This window comes from Gobius niger, assembly GCF_951799975.1.
Source record: "Gobius niger genome assembly, chromosome: 15".
Lineage (NCBI taxonomy): Eukaryota > Metazoa > Chordata > Actinopteri > Gobiiformes > Gobiidae > Gobius > Gobius niger.
Genome location: NC_136866.1, coordinates 19502621 through 19517054, shown reverse-complemented (window position 1 = coordinate 19517054; position 14434 = coordinate 19502621). Strand labels below are relative to the sequence as shown.

General features: G+C 41.6%; 1 protein-coding gene across 1 annotated transcript in view; it reads right to left on the bottom strand.

Annotated features, from left to right (window-relative positions):
* eva1aa (eva-1 homolog A, regulator of programmed cell death a) overlaps positions 1-14434 on the bottom strand; it is a 125059-nt gene that overhangs the window by 48960 nt on the left and 61665 nt on the right. The window contains exon 5 of the mRNA XM_079572764.1: positions 12205-12348. Within this exon, the coding sequence (XP_079428890.1) occupies positions 12205-12348 (144 nt within the window). The remainder of the gene's footprint in view (positions 1-12204; positions 12349-14434) is intronic.

Sequence of the window (14434 nt, the reverse complement as noted above, 5' to 3'; positions counted from 1 at the left end):
CATAAAAATAAGGAATTTCACTTAGTAAAAATAGACAAAATGCCTATATTTCTGGCAACAACATCTAAATATTGCATGGAGCCATTATAAACAGATATTGAGTTTGGTCTATTATTTGCTTTAACTCGATGTCAAAGTAGAAAATTGCCGCGTCTCACCTTTTGCTTATGTCCTGCCATTTGTGTTGATGTGTTTGAATAAACTGTACTGTGCCTTTGTGTGTGGGTAAACATGTGACAGCGTGTGAACTGTATTGTGTCTTCTCACTCTTTCCAAAGCAGACAGAAACACAACAGCCCATGGACTATAGCAGAGCAGTGGATGTTCTGGTAGAGTCTCCAAAACAAACACAGTCACACACGGATTCTACAACAGGGCAAAGGTCAGAGGCCTGAACAGAAACAAGGGCCCATGTCTGATTTCTGACCTGTACTGTAAAGTGATCGGCAAAAAGTCTCGTAAAGAGTCGGAGCTTCGGAGCTGCTTCATTCTGTTTCAACACTGACCTCTGGTGGACAAATGTTATGATTGAGTCTTCTCATAAACCCAGTAAAGCACCAACACATCAAATCCATTTGTGCAGAAATGTCATGTTTGTCACCTTTCCTACGGAAAAACGTCAGCCTCTAACAGACTCCAAACGTTCCAGTGTCAGACTTTACTTTACATCTGATTTATTGAGCTCTGGAGCCCAAAAAACACGGAAAACTGTTTTACTTTTTTAACACGTTTTCCCACTGATAACAAGCTTATTGAAAAATCTAACAAAATATCCAAAATCCCCTTTGAACAAATGTTTGTAACTAATATATAAAAAACATAAATTTACACCTATCTCCATAATTAATATGTGGTTGCAAAAGTTTCAGAATCTGTAAACTGCAGCCGGTCGTGGGTGAGACTGTTTGAGCTGCAGCGTGTATGGCCTGTGAACACTAAAATAGAGGTCTGAGGTCTTCCCCAGAGCCAGCCACCAAATCTCCAACGAAAACAGACGGCTGCCATCTCTGCTCACCGCTAAACCAACATGGAGTCAGCCATTGTCCTCTGCCGTCGCCACACTGCCCTCCTGGCACTGACCGACACAGTGTTTCACGCTCATGGCTGCAACTGTAGACTGCAGGGAAGATCATCATCCTGTTAGAGCTGCGTTCTGGACGCTTCCCACACATTGTTCAACAGACACTACACATTTATATCATGTTTTGATGGAATTTCAGTGCTAGAAATGGTTACAAACAATCTGTGGTTTAGTTTAAACAGTAAGTTTAAAAGTAAGTTAGTAAAACGGCTGAATATAATAACATCGACCTTGAAGACACGAGAATAGTTTTCTCTAATACAGACTTGTAAATATGTCTTATAAGCAGTGCGTTGCAGAACAGGAAGACATATGTCGACTGTACATTCTCTACAATCTTTTCGGCAAACTCCGGGGTGTATTTTAGAATACACTTCATTTTGTTAAAACTTAGGAAATGCAAATATGAGCCTTAATGTTGACGAGAAGATGATGCTCTGAAAAAGTTGTCCTCCTTTGAGACCTTTACGCACGAGTTTCAGCACATTTCTGTTCAATTCTGTGATTCTATTTAGCAGAAATCATGTTAAGTCTAACTTATTTTATTCAGATCATCCCCTTCCTGGAACCGCCAGCTTGACGTGGTGGAGGGGTTTGAGCACCTGAATGATCCTGGGGCTCTGTTGTCAGGGGCTTCATGCCCCTGGTAGGGTCTCCCATGGCTAACAGGTCCTAGGTGACGGGTCAGACAAAGAGTGGTTCAGAAGCCCCTTATGAGAGACCAACAAGCCCTGTTAGAACCATGAGGCCGTCCTTCTGTGGACCCACCACCTGCAGGAGGAGCCATAGGGGCTGGTGCAGTGTGATTTGGGCAGCTGACCCGGTAACGGAAATGTGAAAGAAAATGGATGGATGGATGGAATATTCAGATTATTTCTTAACATAAATAATATCTATAAACACTTGAGAAAAATGCATATAATGAGAGATAAATTAATGACAGCTAACAATAGCTCATGACCCTGAAATGAACCCTAGCGAAACCACTGGTTCAAAGCGATTCAGGATTATTTTTATTCTGCCTAAGGGAAACATAGCGAAACATACAGAAAACAATATTTTTTTTTTCCAATGATGAGAAATATTGTAGCCTTTTCATATAGCAAGAAGATATCGACCCATTAAAAATGTGCTTTACTTCAAAGCTGCGCTTCCCTTCACGAGGACACCAACAATGTCCCCAGAATCTGCAGGTTCTTCTGAGTTTTGTGAAAAGATGCAGAAAGCTTAGACTCATTTGACTGCACCACAAGGGGCGGGGGGCTTGAATTCTCTGCTTACTTTGGCCAAATCCAAAGGACCGTGAAAACATTAGTGTAATCAAGGCCAACTCTGATGGGCCGTTGCACCTGATGACATCAGCAGGTGACTCATGAAGAGGAGATGGGTGAAGAAAAGATGAAGATAAAGCACTGACCCACAGCTGCATCAGCAAACACACAGAAATACGGCCCGCCTTTACAGTGACTCATCAGACCAGAGTGACCAAGCACAAAATCAGCAATCTCAATCTCACACTGTCCCACTGTGCAATCTTTATTCCTTTATGTTGGGACAGTACAAGCTTCCCCTAAACATCTTAGTCTTAACTACAATAAAGCAAACTCGCCTTTTACAATGTTTAGTTTGTGACGTTTTGTCGACTACTGCACAAAATTTGGCATCCAATCTAAATAATGGATGGAGCCAGGCCTGAATGTCTGGTTTTATTTTGTTGATACTGTATATTGGTTACAAAGATTTTGGATCTTGCTAAGTTTTTGAAAAAACTTTTATAGGTGAAAAAATAAAATAAAATTGAATTTCGCCTTGTTTTTTCTGGTTCAAAGCTCAATAAATCAGGCTGGGAATTAGATAACTATAAAAGCCTGTGCTGCTGTGACTGCAGTGTGTGACTGATGTGTTGATGGGAGACAGACAGAGATCCTCTCTGAGGAGGCTCACTCTGCGACCAGCCAATCAGGACGCAGAACACAATGCACGCATGGCGTTCATGCACTGTAAAAAAGCAGCAAAATTGTAGCGAGGGACCACTGCACACCCAAGCCTGTAAAGTGTGGAGTCGGTAGGAGCAATCAAAGCGGAGATGTTGTTGACCATATTTGGATGACAGAGTAATCTCGATCACAGCTTGTGAAGCCGGCTTTTGCTCCGCGATGTTGTCGTTACTCGCTAACGACAATCATATCATAAGCATCAGTTTCATCTTTTTAATACTGACATTAAAACTAATGAAAAAACACGCTAAAAAATCTCAACACTGACCACTCTGAAAAAAATAATAATCTATGAAACGTTGTATAAATCTCTGTGTGGCGTATATCAGAGTCAGTGTTTTAAGTGCGGTGTGTCACTGAATGACTTTATGGAATCATCTCAAAGATTCAGATCCACAGAGAACCATAAATCCCACACTTTTTACTTGCACACTTACTTACTACCTGCCTAATGTTGAGTGTTTTGAGCGCTCGGAGGGGGGGCACTCATTATTACCGCTGTTGTAATGTAGGCCCAGTGTGATGTCGTCCAGCGTACACAGCCTTATAAGGACACGCACTACAGAACGTTTAAAACCCAACTGATCCCAGGTCAGCTGAGGTCAGCTGAGGTCAGGAGCTCAGCAGAGTCAGGGTAGCGTCATACTGCGCTATAGGGAGGTACAGACTGGGCTGGCATTATAGCGCTCACTTTACTGTAAATACAGATGATCAACATGTGATTGGCTTTCGTTTCATTTGTAGTTTGTGTTTGGAGTGTTGGGTCTGAACATGTAAACTCTCCACTGGAATGTGACCTAAGTCATCCAGTCTGAAAGTTTGTCCACGGGGAGTTTTTATTATCTAATATTATCACCAACAACCAGCCCTCCTCACATGTCATCAGGCTCCTGTGTGTTTGTCTCAGTGCTATTCAATCATCTTTACCGTTTCTGTTTAAGATTATGGAGAGTCCAGAATATTTCTTGCAGTAAATCAATATGAGACTGTGGTAGGTCATTTAATGTTTTAAATAAATAATAGTTTGAGCCAAAAACAATGTACAGAGTCAGGGCAGTGCCTTCCTCGGGCTGGAACCAACTGGTCATTTGTATAACATGTTGGAGACCTGGAGGCATCAGCTGTAGGCTGCTGTTCATTTCAGATGACACACTGGGCAGCAAGTTTCACAGGGATGATCACTGAGAGGACATTCAACATGGTCTATAGATACTTCCTCCGAACGACTCGTCTTTAAAGGTTTTCACGCAGATGTTTTATCTTCATAGACAAACTAACATCTTGTGAGCAGGATCTTAGCCGAGGGGAAGTGGCATTGTGCAAAATTACACAAGATCCAAAATCTGAGCAAATCTTTGGAACTAATATATCAACAAATATAACCACCCGGCGCTATCCATCATTTACATTTGGTCACTGAACGTATCGGCAATTTTTTGGGAGATACAATGCATTATTTTTATATGAAAACATAAAATGTTTTTATGTCACTAACTTACTGCAGAAGTTTCAAACTGATATCACTAAATGTGCTATTTTTTCTCTTTTGAATTGCAATAGTTTGGCTAAAAATGCTCATTTAAAAGGACCATTACCTGATTTTATTTCTTTGCAGGAAGTTAGTTTTATCCTTCAGCTGGTAATGGTTCACTTCCAGTGTAAGATGTAAGAAATGCTTTGGTAAAGTTAGGAAAGAGTCCTGGCCACAGCAAACAATGCAAAATAAAGAGTAATAAAGAAGTCATGTCTGTGTAAATACAGCGTTGTGTTGAAAGTCGTGTTGTGGTGAAGCGTAGAGGTCACTCTGATATCACGATGCAAAACGAGCCACGTCAGCTCTAAAGTATTTCAACTTCACCGTTTTATTCTCTTTATTATGTTTAAATGAGATTTCTCTGGGCAATAACTCTGCGCCGCAGATCTGGCAGCAAACCCGGGTGTGAGATGTCTTTAAATGGAAGAGAGTCCTGCACACGGTAATAAAGTGGACTGACATTAGAGAAACAAATGGGAATAAACTGCCAAACCGTGAGGGGTTTACAGCGTAATAAGTCACACTTAGGTCAGCAGGAATAGGATTGCTGGCATAAGAAGCTGGACAATAGAAATGTTTCTGACCACAATGACTCACACACTGTTTCCCTTGAGTCTAAGAGGAGATATATACATTATATACGTTTGTTCTTGTACTTAAGTAATATTAATGTTAAGTCTGATGACAAAGGCTTAATGTTTTAATACGTTTTGGATGTATCTATCTTATCTTAGTGTTTCTAAATAGTTTGGATACTTTTTTACGTAAATTAACTGTCTATCTATCTTGACGATTTCTTTGATTTAGACGGCCGACAGCTTAAAGGCACTATACAGAGTATAAATCAAGTATTTTCCTCCCCCTACATGTTCCAGTCATGTCTGTGTAGAATGAGCTCAGACCTGTTCACCTGTTCACCTGTTTACTCTAAAAACCTGCACTGTCACTCAGAAAGGTATTACTTCGGGTCCGAAGTGCCGTCATGCACGAGCTTAATATAGAAGCTGCAGTTACACCTAAGACCTGAGGTGGCAGTAGTGAGTATACAACGACCAACTTGTATCTAGTCTCTTTAATTAAAGAAGAACCAATACTCTTCTTCACGGGCGATAACTGAAGTGAAAGTGCTGCACTGCGTCGTGATCTGTGGAGGTAAATACAACACTGGGTGCTCTTCAAGGAGGAGGACAGTTGAATATTACCCACAGTGCACTGCAACTTTGTTTTTTATCCTTCTTTTTTATCCTATAAACTTTATTTTAGCAACAATCTGTACCTTTCATGTGTTTTTTTATTCAAACCTAAATGTTCAAACGGTAGGATACTTTCTCGCCTTTTCATGAATAGATCAATATTTTATCATATGATTTGATCATGTGACCTGCTGCAGCTGCTCCCTCTAGAGGCTGTTCCAAATGAGCTCAGATACGTCGGAAGCTGGACACTCAGTTCTGTTCGGAGGAACCCACTCCCAAGGAAGTCAACCAAGAGGACTCTGGATGGACTCTGGCTATTGTAACGGCTTTTAGCTATTCTGATGTCCCACCCGACACATAGCAGTAAACAGGTGTTGAAGATGGCGCACAGTCGCCTGGGAAACGATGCCAAACATCCGGGTTTAATACATTGACCGAGTCCACTAATGAACACAGCTTGGTTTTCTTTTGTGTGCAAGAAAACTTACAAATGCACATTTTAATCAAGCCAAATACAAAACGGATTAAACTGATGGTCTTAAAGGGACACGAGCGAACCAACAACCAGCATTATACACTCCCTTTAACAAGATACTAACTCAGCCTTCTAAAGACACTCAGGGTCAATGGAACAAGTTTCCCAATACTCAGCAGCAACCCCAACCCAAATGACATTAGCAGAGAGAGAAAACAATGTTTGTCTTTCAGCGCTCCAAAACATCATAAATCCATGGCCTCATTACCGTCATTACGCTCACAGAGACCTTTTCCATTTCAGGGCTAACCTCAGAATGTCCAAGTGGCCTCTGGATGACATCCAAACGGGATATGGTAATACGATCAAGATATGTGGACATTTGGTACAGAGCCTTTGTCTTCCTTTAGTATATTGTCAGAAACCATTTGTATCGATTTCATGACATGTCAGGTGAGTTTTCCAGCATTAACATGAAAGTGATCCTGAAAAGTGACCCTGCGAGTTGTGAAACATGTCTATAAACTCATCCCTGTGAGGAATCAATGCTGTAAATACAGTTTATTAGGAAAGTTAGGAATGTGTGGCTTCCTCTTTCATTGTTTCAGTAATATGGCTTTTAAACTACACTGATTGACCAAAAAAACATTGCCACAAAAAAAGATCACACACTGATATCTGGGTGTAGCGCCGTTAGCTTTGATGACAGAAACATTGTTTCAATAACCTTCTGCAGGGTCAAAACATCCAGTGTTGCATTCATTTTTCACCAAGATCTTGGGCCTGATCCTCCGCCTGGCACAACCACAGTGTTGGTCCAGACGAGGCTGGTATCTTGCATGGCCTGAGGGCAATACTTAGCCGTAGTGTGCTGCAAGCAACGCTGACAGGTACTTCATTCAGCATTTAGGCTCCATCCTTTTGAAGCTCTCACAACACAAACTACAAACTTTAGTGATCCCACTGTGAGTTAAACACAGTCCGTGTTCAGAGAGAAAGAGAATGTACGACAGTCCCGCAGCGGTGCTGGTAAAGAAACGTGATCAGCACATGTTCAGCAGGATGTTCAAAATCGATTCCTTGATTCTAAATCAACACTAAAACATAGCATTGAAGCTCAATATTAACTTTCAATAGGTTCCCAGAGCGCTGGCAGGCGAAATTTCTAAAATTAAATGTATCCGTTGTCAAAATGTAGGTTCTGCTGGAGCAGTTCAAAGAGAGCAGGAGTTTTGATAGAAACTCTGCAATTTGAGAGTGTGGCTTGCGTTTCCTTAACAGCCCATTCATTCCTAAGCTTAGCTTAGCCTAGCCGCTAAAAATCGTTCACATGCATCAGTTAGCATTGGATATAAAGCCTTTTTTCCCCCATAAAAGTCTCTACAAATGAAATGATATCAAAGCCAAGTATAATTATTATGTTTGCTATGTTTGGAGGCATTTTAAAGACTAACTTTAACACTGTTTGGTGCTTTGGATTAATGAAATCAGATCAGTTCATCCAGGGTGTCAGGCGGTGTACAATCCGTCAGTAAAAACCAAACTGCAGTGCCCCGTCAGAAACGAACCTCATTTCACATTTTCTTAAACGTCTCCCTCTGTACACTGTCTCAAGGTAAACTACAGGAAGAAATGTAAATATACTTTGTTGTAATGTTATAAACCTTTGATCCAATGCTCTCTCCATCTCCTCCTGTGTTTAAACCAGGCTAAATGACCCGGCGTGGTAGACGTGAGGTCACTGACGGCTCCAGGCTCCAGGGCAGCGGGTGATTCCAGGGGTGTCCTCTTTCACAGCCCCGTTCTGAGTGTGTGGGGTCCGTCTGCCCACACTCTCCTGTTCCTTCTTTCATGGAGTGAATCTGTGTCTAACTTTTGGTTTTGTAAACAAATTAGTAGATAATAAGAATGACATTGTTAGGAGCACGCATAATTACTGCACAATAAACCTCGGCGCTATTGTAAGGAATTACGCCGTCTGGGTTTTTATAAGGGCATTTGGTTTAGAGGCCGTTAGTCTGACATTTAGTAAAGTGGGCCTTTTAATATCAACATGTACCAGACTCAATCCTGGGTTAGTTCATACAAACACATTAGGTACCACCTTATAATATACTTGACCTTCTAAGTACCACCAGGCCTACATTCAGAACCTCTACTACAATACACAAACAGAAGATGACAATGAAAGGCTTGTAGAGGCCGCTTGATCAATATGGCTAATGTGAAAAAAATATTTATTTAACGCACACATTATCCCCATTTTGTTTCTAAATTTTTTCCCGATTTTTGCAATTTACTTATATTTTCCCCCAATTTTTTTCCGATTTTTGCCAAATTTTCTTTACACCTCTTTTTTTTCTGGCCACAATTTCTCCCAATCTTCCTTCATTTTCCCCCAAATTATTCCCCATTTTTCCACACATTTCTTGTCATTGGGGATGAACCTGGGTCGACATGACAAATATGTCACTATCTGTATCGAAAAGAGAATCGTTCAGGTATCGGTATCGTAAAGCAAGTATTGTTAAAGTACCGGTATAACCATACCCAGCCCTATAACGTACGCAGGATTAAGACCTTAAATATCATTAAAGAAAACTGAATTTAATCCAGCTGGCATTTACATTTCTGAGAAAATAATGGCATTTACATAACATTTACTGCAGTTTTTATTCTTATTTTTTTGCAAAAATCTTGGCTTAAAAGCTGCCTACTGTGACCAATATATGAACATCTTTAGGGGAAATGCAGGTTCTTTTGTATTTCTGGCGTTAAATATGTTGTGTTTCTTCATTTCAAGGCCAAACATGTTAAACAGAGTAGGATTAGACTTGCCTCTGCCTGTAGAAACCTTGAACTATCGATCTGAGTCTGTGTTTTGGATCATTGCCTCGTTACATTCTTGGTATTTAAAGAAAAATATCATTTCTATTTGGTAAAAGTAGTTGACGGGGAGAAGGGATTGAAACCCCAGGACTAGGACAATCATTTCTCCTCCTGACCCATACCCAGTGTTTTGACAAGACTGAATTTTGAAATCTGTTCCTGGAGTTCAGTTAATTACGGCCGTTCTGAAGCGGAGCATGAATGACCCGGTGTCACACGTGCAGTCGGCTGATGGATGGTTTCGCTCAGGGCTCTCTCTTCAGAAAGTCACTCCAGTGCGAGCGCTTTGAAGCACTTTGTGTTTGTTTGGTTTGGCCTGTTCCTAATGTCTGTGCCTTCTTCCTTCCTTCAACATGTTTAATGATGACAATGTGGTCACTTAACAACCGAGGTGTAGCATTCCCTCGGCAAACACAGACCTGGATCAGGACTATTGGACACCGTCTGCATTAGCACATAGCACACGCGTGACACAACGCACACGAGTTCCCCAGTTATTTAATGGGACTTTTGAGTAATCTGGTTTTGTCTTTGGTATAAAAATGCAGTTTCCCCGTAATGAGAAGCTTTGCCCAAGATTCTCCAACAGCATAACCGGGTTATAACATGTATATGCTCTTTCCCATTTCTTGCACATGAGCCGTCTATGGTAAACAAACATGGCAGTTGAGAGTCTAGAGAGCTCCTGTTTATGGAGTGAAGAGGAAACCATTTTCACCAAGACAGAACTAAAAGAAGTCAATATTTCAGATGGAATGAAGCATCATGTGGATTTATGTCAAAGCGGCTGGTTTTCCTCCGCTCTGTGCTCATTCATGATGGAAAACCTTGAAAAAACCAAAAGGCTCTTGGTGAACTGCAGCTCCACTCTCTCCCTCCAGTCCCAGCTTTAACCTTCCCCCCAGTGCTGGCTTCCTGGTCCTGGTAAAGGTGACGAATTACCCACAATCATCTGCCACTCTCACCTGCCAGAGCTCTGGATGTAAATGGTCAAAGCATTTGGCCCAAAGTGGGCATTCAAACTTAACATTTTCGGCGTATTGTGTTCAAAAATACATAAAGGTGCCTGTGCATATGTCGCCTCAGTACAAGAGGTCGGATCCTTATATATACATATAAAAAACATATCCCCAAATCTGCCATAACTGGATTATGGCTAATAACCGGAATACTCCAGCGCATGTAAACTCTCTCAATGATAAACTCTTCAATTACTGAGAAGAAAAACATCCAAATCTTTTACATACGAGACTGGCAAATTTGTAGTCTTTAGGAGCTGCATGTAGGTAAAGCCATGAACCATAACTGTCCCCAAACGCTTTGTAGAGGAGGCAGTTTGAGAGCTGAAATGATCGGATCTGTCAGCACAAACCAGCGACCACCATCACCTCATCGACTAACCTCGGAAACAACTGCCAGACCCATTTCCTCATGTTGCCTCCTCACAGCTCCTCATTATCTCTGAGGCCTCAGGAGATGGAGGTCAGACAGGCCTGGGTCAAATCCACACCGCAAACTAAAGGCTTTGTGTTTCCGAGTCAGGACCGGCAGGGTCTGCAGCAAAACACTATCTGCATTCAGAAGAGCAATCTGCTGATCACAAAAAAGCAGTCATTATTAGGCTGTGTTCTCCACCGATCTCCTGTCTGAACGAGATACACAGAACCAAGCGCGGCGGAACTGTTTAACATGTGGGACGCTAACGGAGCCGATACATTATTACACAGCGCCTTCACTCACACTAACTCCATTGATCCTGTCTAGAACGTGTAGTTTACACATTAAGGGTTTGTTCACAGTAAGAAGATCCCGGGTTCGAGTTTGCATGTTCTCCCTGTGTCTGTGGAGGTTCATTCTGAGTACTCCGGTTCCCTCTACTACTATAAACATGTACAATAATCCAGGATGTGTGAAGGTGTGGTCAGATGAGTGCAGCCGTGCTTCTGTCAGGCTGCCCCAGGGGGGACTATGGCCACATGCGCAGCTCTTCCCACAACTGTGTGTGGAGTGAAGTTCCTTTGTGTGAGGCGCTTTGGGCGACTTGTGCCATGTGGAAAGTGCTATTATACAAATACATTTAACATAACATTTATTTATTTATCGACAGTTGATTTAGGTGCATTTTTACTTTATTCTTTGTTTGTAACGGTGTTTGATCATGGTTCTTGTTGCCGCTCGTGTGTTATTGAAGATAGTTAATGTCAGAAGCATAAGGCAATACCGCAAAATATTCTTCCCTCTAATGATCAAACTTAAAATGTTGTAACACCAAACAAGTGAATGGCACAAAGATTCTATTATTCTATTTCTAATGCCAAAACGCCTGTGGCAGAGTTTTCGTCAGGGCAGTCATTTTTTGCACAGGAGCCAGCAGGTTTTAACATGACAGGACGTAATAGACAATCCAAACATAGATCGATACCATCGCGATTACACACTAGATCACACACTAGATCACACACTATGACAATATAGCAACCTGCAAACAAACAAACTAGAATCCTGCAACAGCAATAGTTTGCCCAAATATCAAATCCAGCTGGAGAAAGTACAATATTTGAACCAACAGAGTGCTCTTCATAAGGACGGCAGGAAGTCGTACCAGTATTTATGTTGTTATTGTATTGTCCATTTGGCCCCCAGGCTGAAGTTTTGCCCACGTCTGGTCTGAAGCAAGAAAAAGCTTAAAAACTGATCAAAAGAAACAAAACAACTGAAAAGTAAATGAGAACTTTGACTGCAAAGTGGTTGTAAATTAGACCACACTCAGCACTATGTCACGTGATATTGAAAACAAACAGTTCACCTTAGAAATAAATCAATAATAAATCTTCTGTACCAGGTGAAATCCCAAACAGGAGACGCCAAAGTCAAAGCAAAGGGAACCCAGATCCAAGCCAAGACTAAACCAGGGGCTAATGTTTATAGCATTCCTCTGGTGACACACACACAAATACACACGCGGCGAGACAGTGGCCTCTGCTGGAGCCCTGTAGAAGCGCAGCTCTGCCCTGTAAGTGTGGAGTCCTTACCACAGGTGTAGATGACCTGCAGGTACTTCCTGGTGCCCGGGTAACACGGCTCCCCGAAGTCCCTGGTGGAGGCCTGCAGCAGACAGCGCTGTTTGCCCTGGCAGCGGGACGTCAGCACCTGGAGCGCCACGGCCGACTGGCACTCTGCGGAGGGGAGCAGGGGGCCAGGTCAGACAAGACACCAAAATAAATACATTTACAGGGATCACTTTCAAACTCTGGCTGCAGATTACAAGTTTTTCAGCGGCAAAATATGAATAATGGAGAGATGTATATGTATACAGAATGTAAGACTTTTACAGTGTGGATTTGGATCTTGTTTCAGCTTAATCAATGTTCACTTAGATGTTTTTTTACTCAATAAATCAGGCTGGGAATTCTATATAAAAAAATCCCTCTGAAAAGAACATCCACAAACTGTTAAAGTGAATATGACACATTACACACATGTTTTGCTAAAACATAGTTACACAATTATATTTAAGATTTTGCTAAAACGGTTGCCGTGCTGACCGTTCTATGTCAATGGGAAATGAGTCAAACTGATATGGAACTTTACCTCTATCTACGTCACTTCCTTTCATTAGCTAACTTGTATTGCTTCACTGACATAAAATAATTATCACTTACAACAGATGTTATCCATAAGTCATATTTTCAAATTTTGTGAAGATAAGGTATTTTTTGTTTCCAGGTTAAAGTTCATATATTAAGAGACCAAATTGGCCCAAAATCTGAAAATTAAACAAGTGAGTTTCGCCTGCCGAGTGTCCCTTCAGTAAAACATTTACAAAAGCTCCTGTATAAGCCTCACGGCCCTAATGATTTATGAGTCGTCCCATCACATCACGCCTGTTTGAAAAGTGACAGAGTGATGACAAATGTTTTAAATTGTGTCATATTTACTCGTCCGCATTAGCCTGACAGACGGGCCGCTCTCTGCACACAGAACACCGCATTAGTCACTCCGCTGTACTACACCGCCTCTGCCTTTTCCCCGCTCCACGCAGGAGGCGGGCCCCTTTGCATTGTCAAAGGGACACCTGATCCGCCTGTGCGTGAAGAAACAGGAAGCTTAAAGCAGAGAGTGTGAGGAGAATCCGTACATCAGCGTCCTGAAGAGGCTCGGGCAGCTCGCGGCAGAAGCAGGTGTGGTCCTTTCAGGCGACATCATTGGAAGAAGGAGAAGCCGTGGCAGAGTACAGCTGCAGAGATGATGCTGTTTGAGGAAACTCTACCAAAGTCTGTGTGGTTTCTGTTAGGACTTGTATCCATGTTATGTTCAATAACTGTCTGGAAAACTGATTGGGACATTATTGCAAAATCCATTTCAGCACTGGTTCATGCAGTTTAAAAAAAATGCATGGACCGTACGCAATATATAATCTGCAGGACTTATAAACAAAATTTGGACATGACTAAAAGTGAACCTTTTTGCATTTCTCTACGTTCCCATCCATGATAATTTGGCGATACTTGTGCCCCCACATTGACAGAAGACCGTGCATTAAAAGCATGTAGACAGTGCATGGGTTGTTTCATTTCAAAACCATCTGAGCATTCAGCCTTTTATCGTTTATCTACATGCTTTCACCTAGGTTTATCGTGGGTCCTAAGACTTTCACCCCAATTACCACTTTATAAAATGATTAACCTTCCAAATTAGCCTGGCCTTAGCCATCCGTAAACTCCGGTAAATTATAATGTCCCTACATGTACGTCTGGCTCTGATCTCAGTGGCCGAGTAACATCGGTTGAATTTCAACCGATGGAGGCGGGGCTTGTAGGTGACGTCAAGTAATTGCACCGCATTTGCTGGTTGTAGTTTGGCAATGGCGGCGGATACAAAAGTAATGGAAGCTTTTCAATCCGTTCTGGCTCGGCTCCCAAATCCCACATTAAAATTGAAGCCTTGGAATGTGCAAGGAATGCTCAAGAGTTATGATAGAGTTATGATAGAGTCATCATAGAGTCATGATAGAGTCATGATAAAGTTATGATAGAGTCATGATAGAGTCATGATAAAGTTATGATAGAGTCATGATAGAGTTATTATAGTTATGATAGAGTCATCATAGAGTTATGATAGAGTCATGATAGAGTCATGATAAAGTTATGATAGAGTCATGATAGAGTTATGATAGTTATGATAGAGTCATCATAGAGTTATGAAAGAGCTATGATAGAGTCATGATAGAGTCATGATAGAGTTATGATAGAGTCATGATAG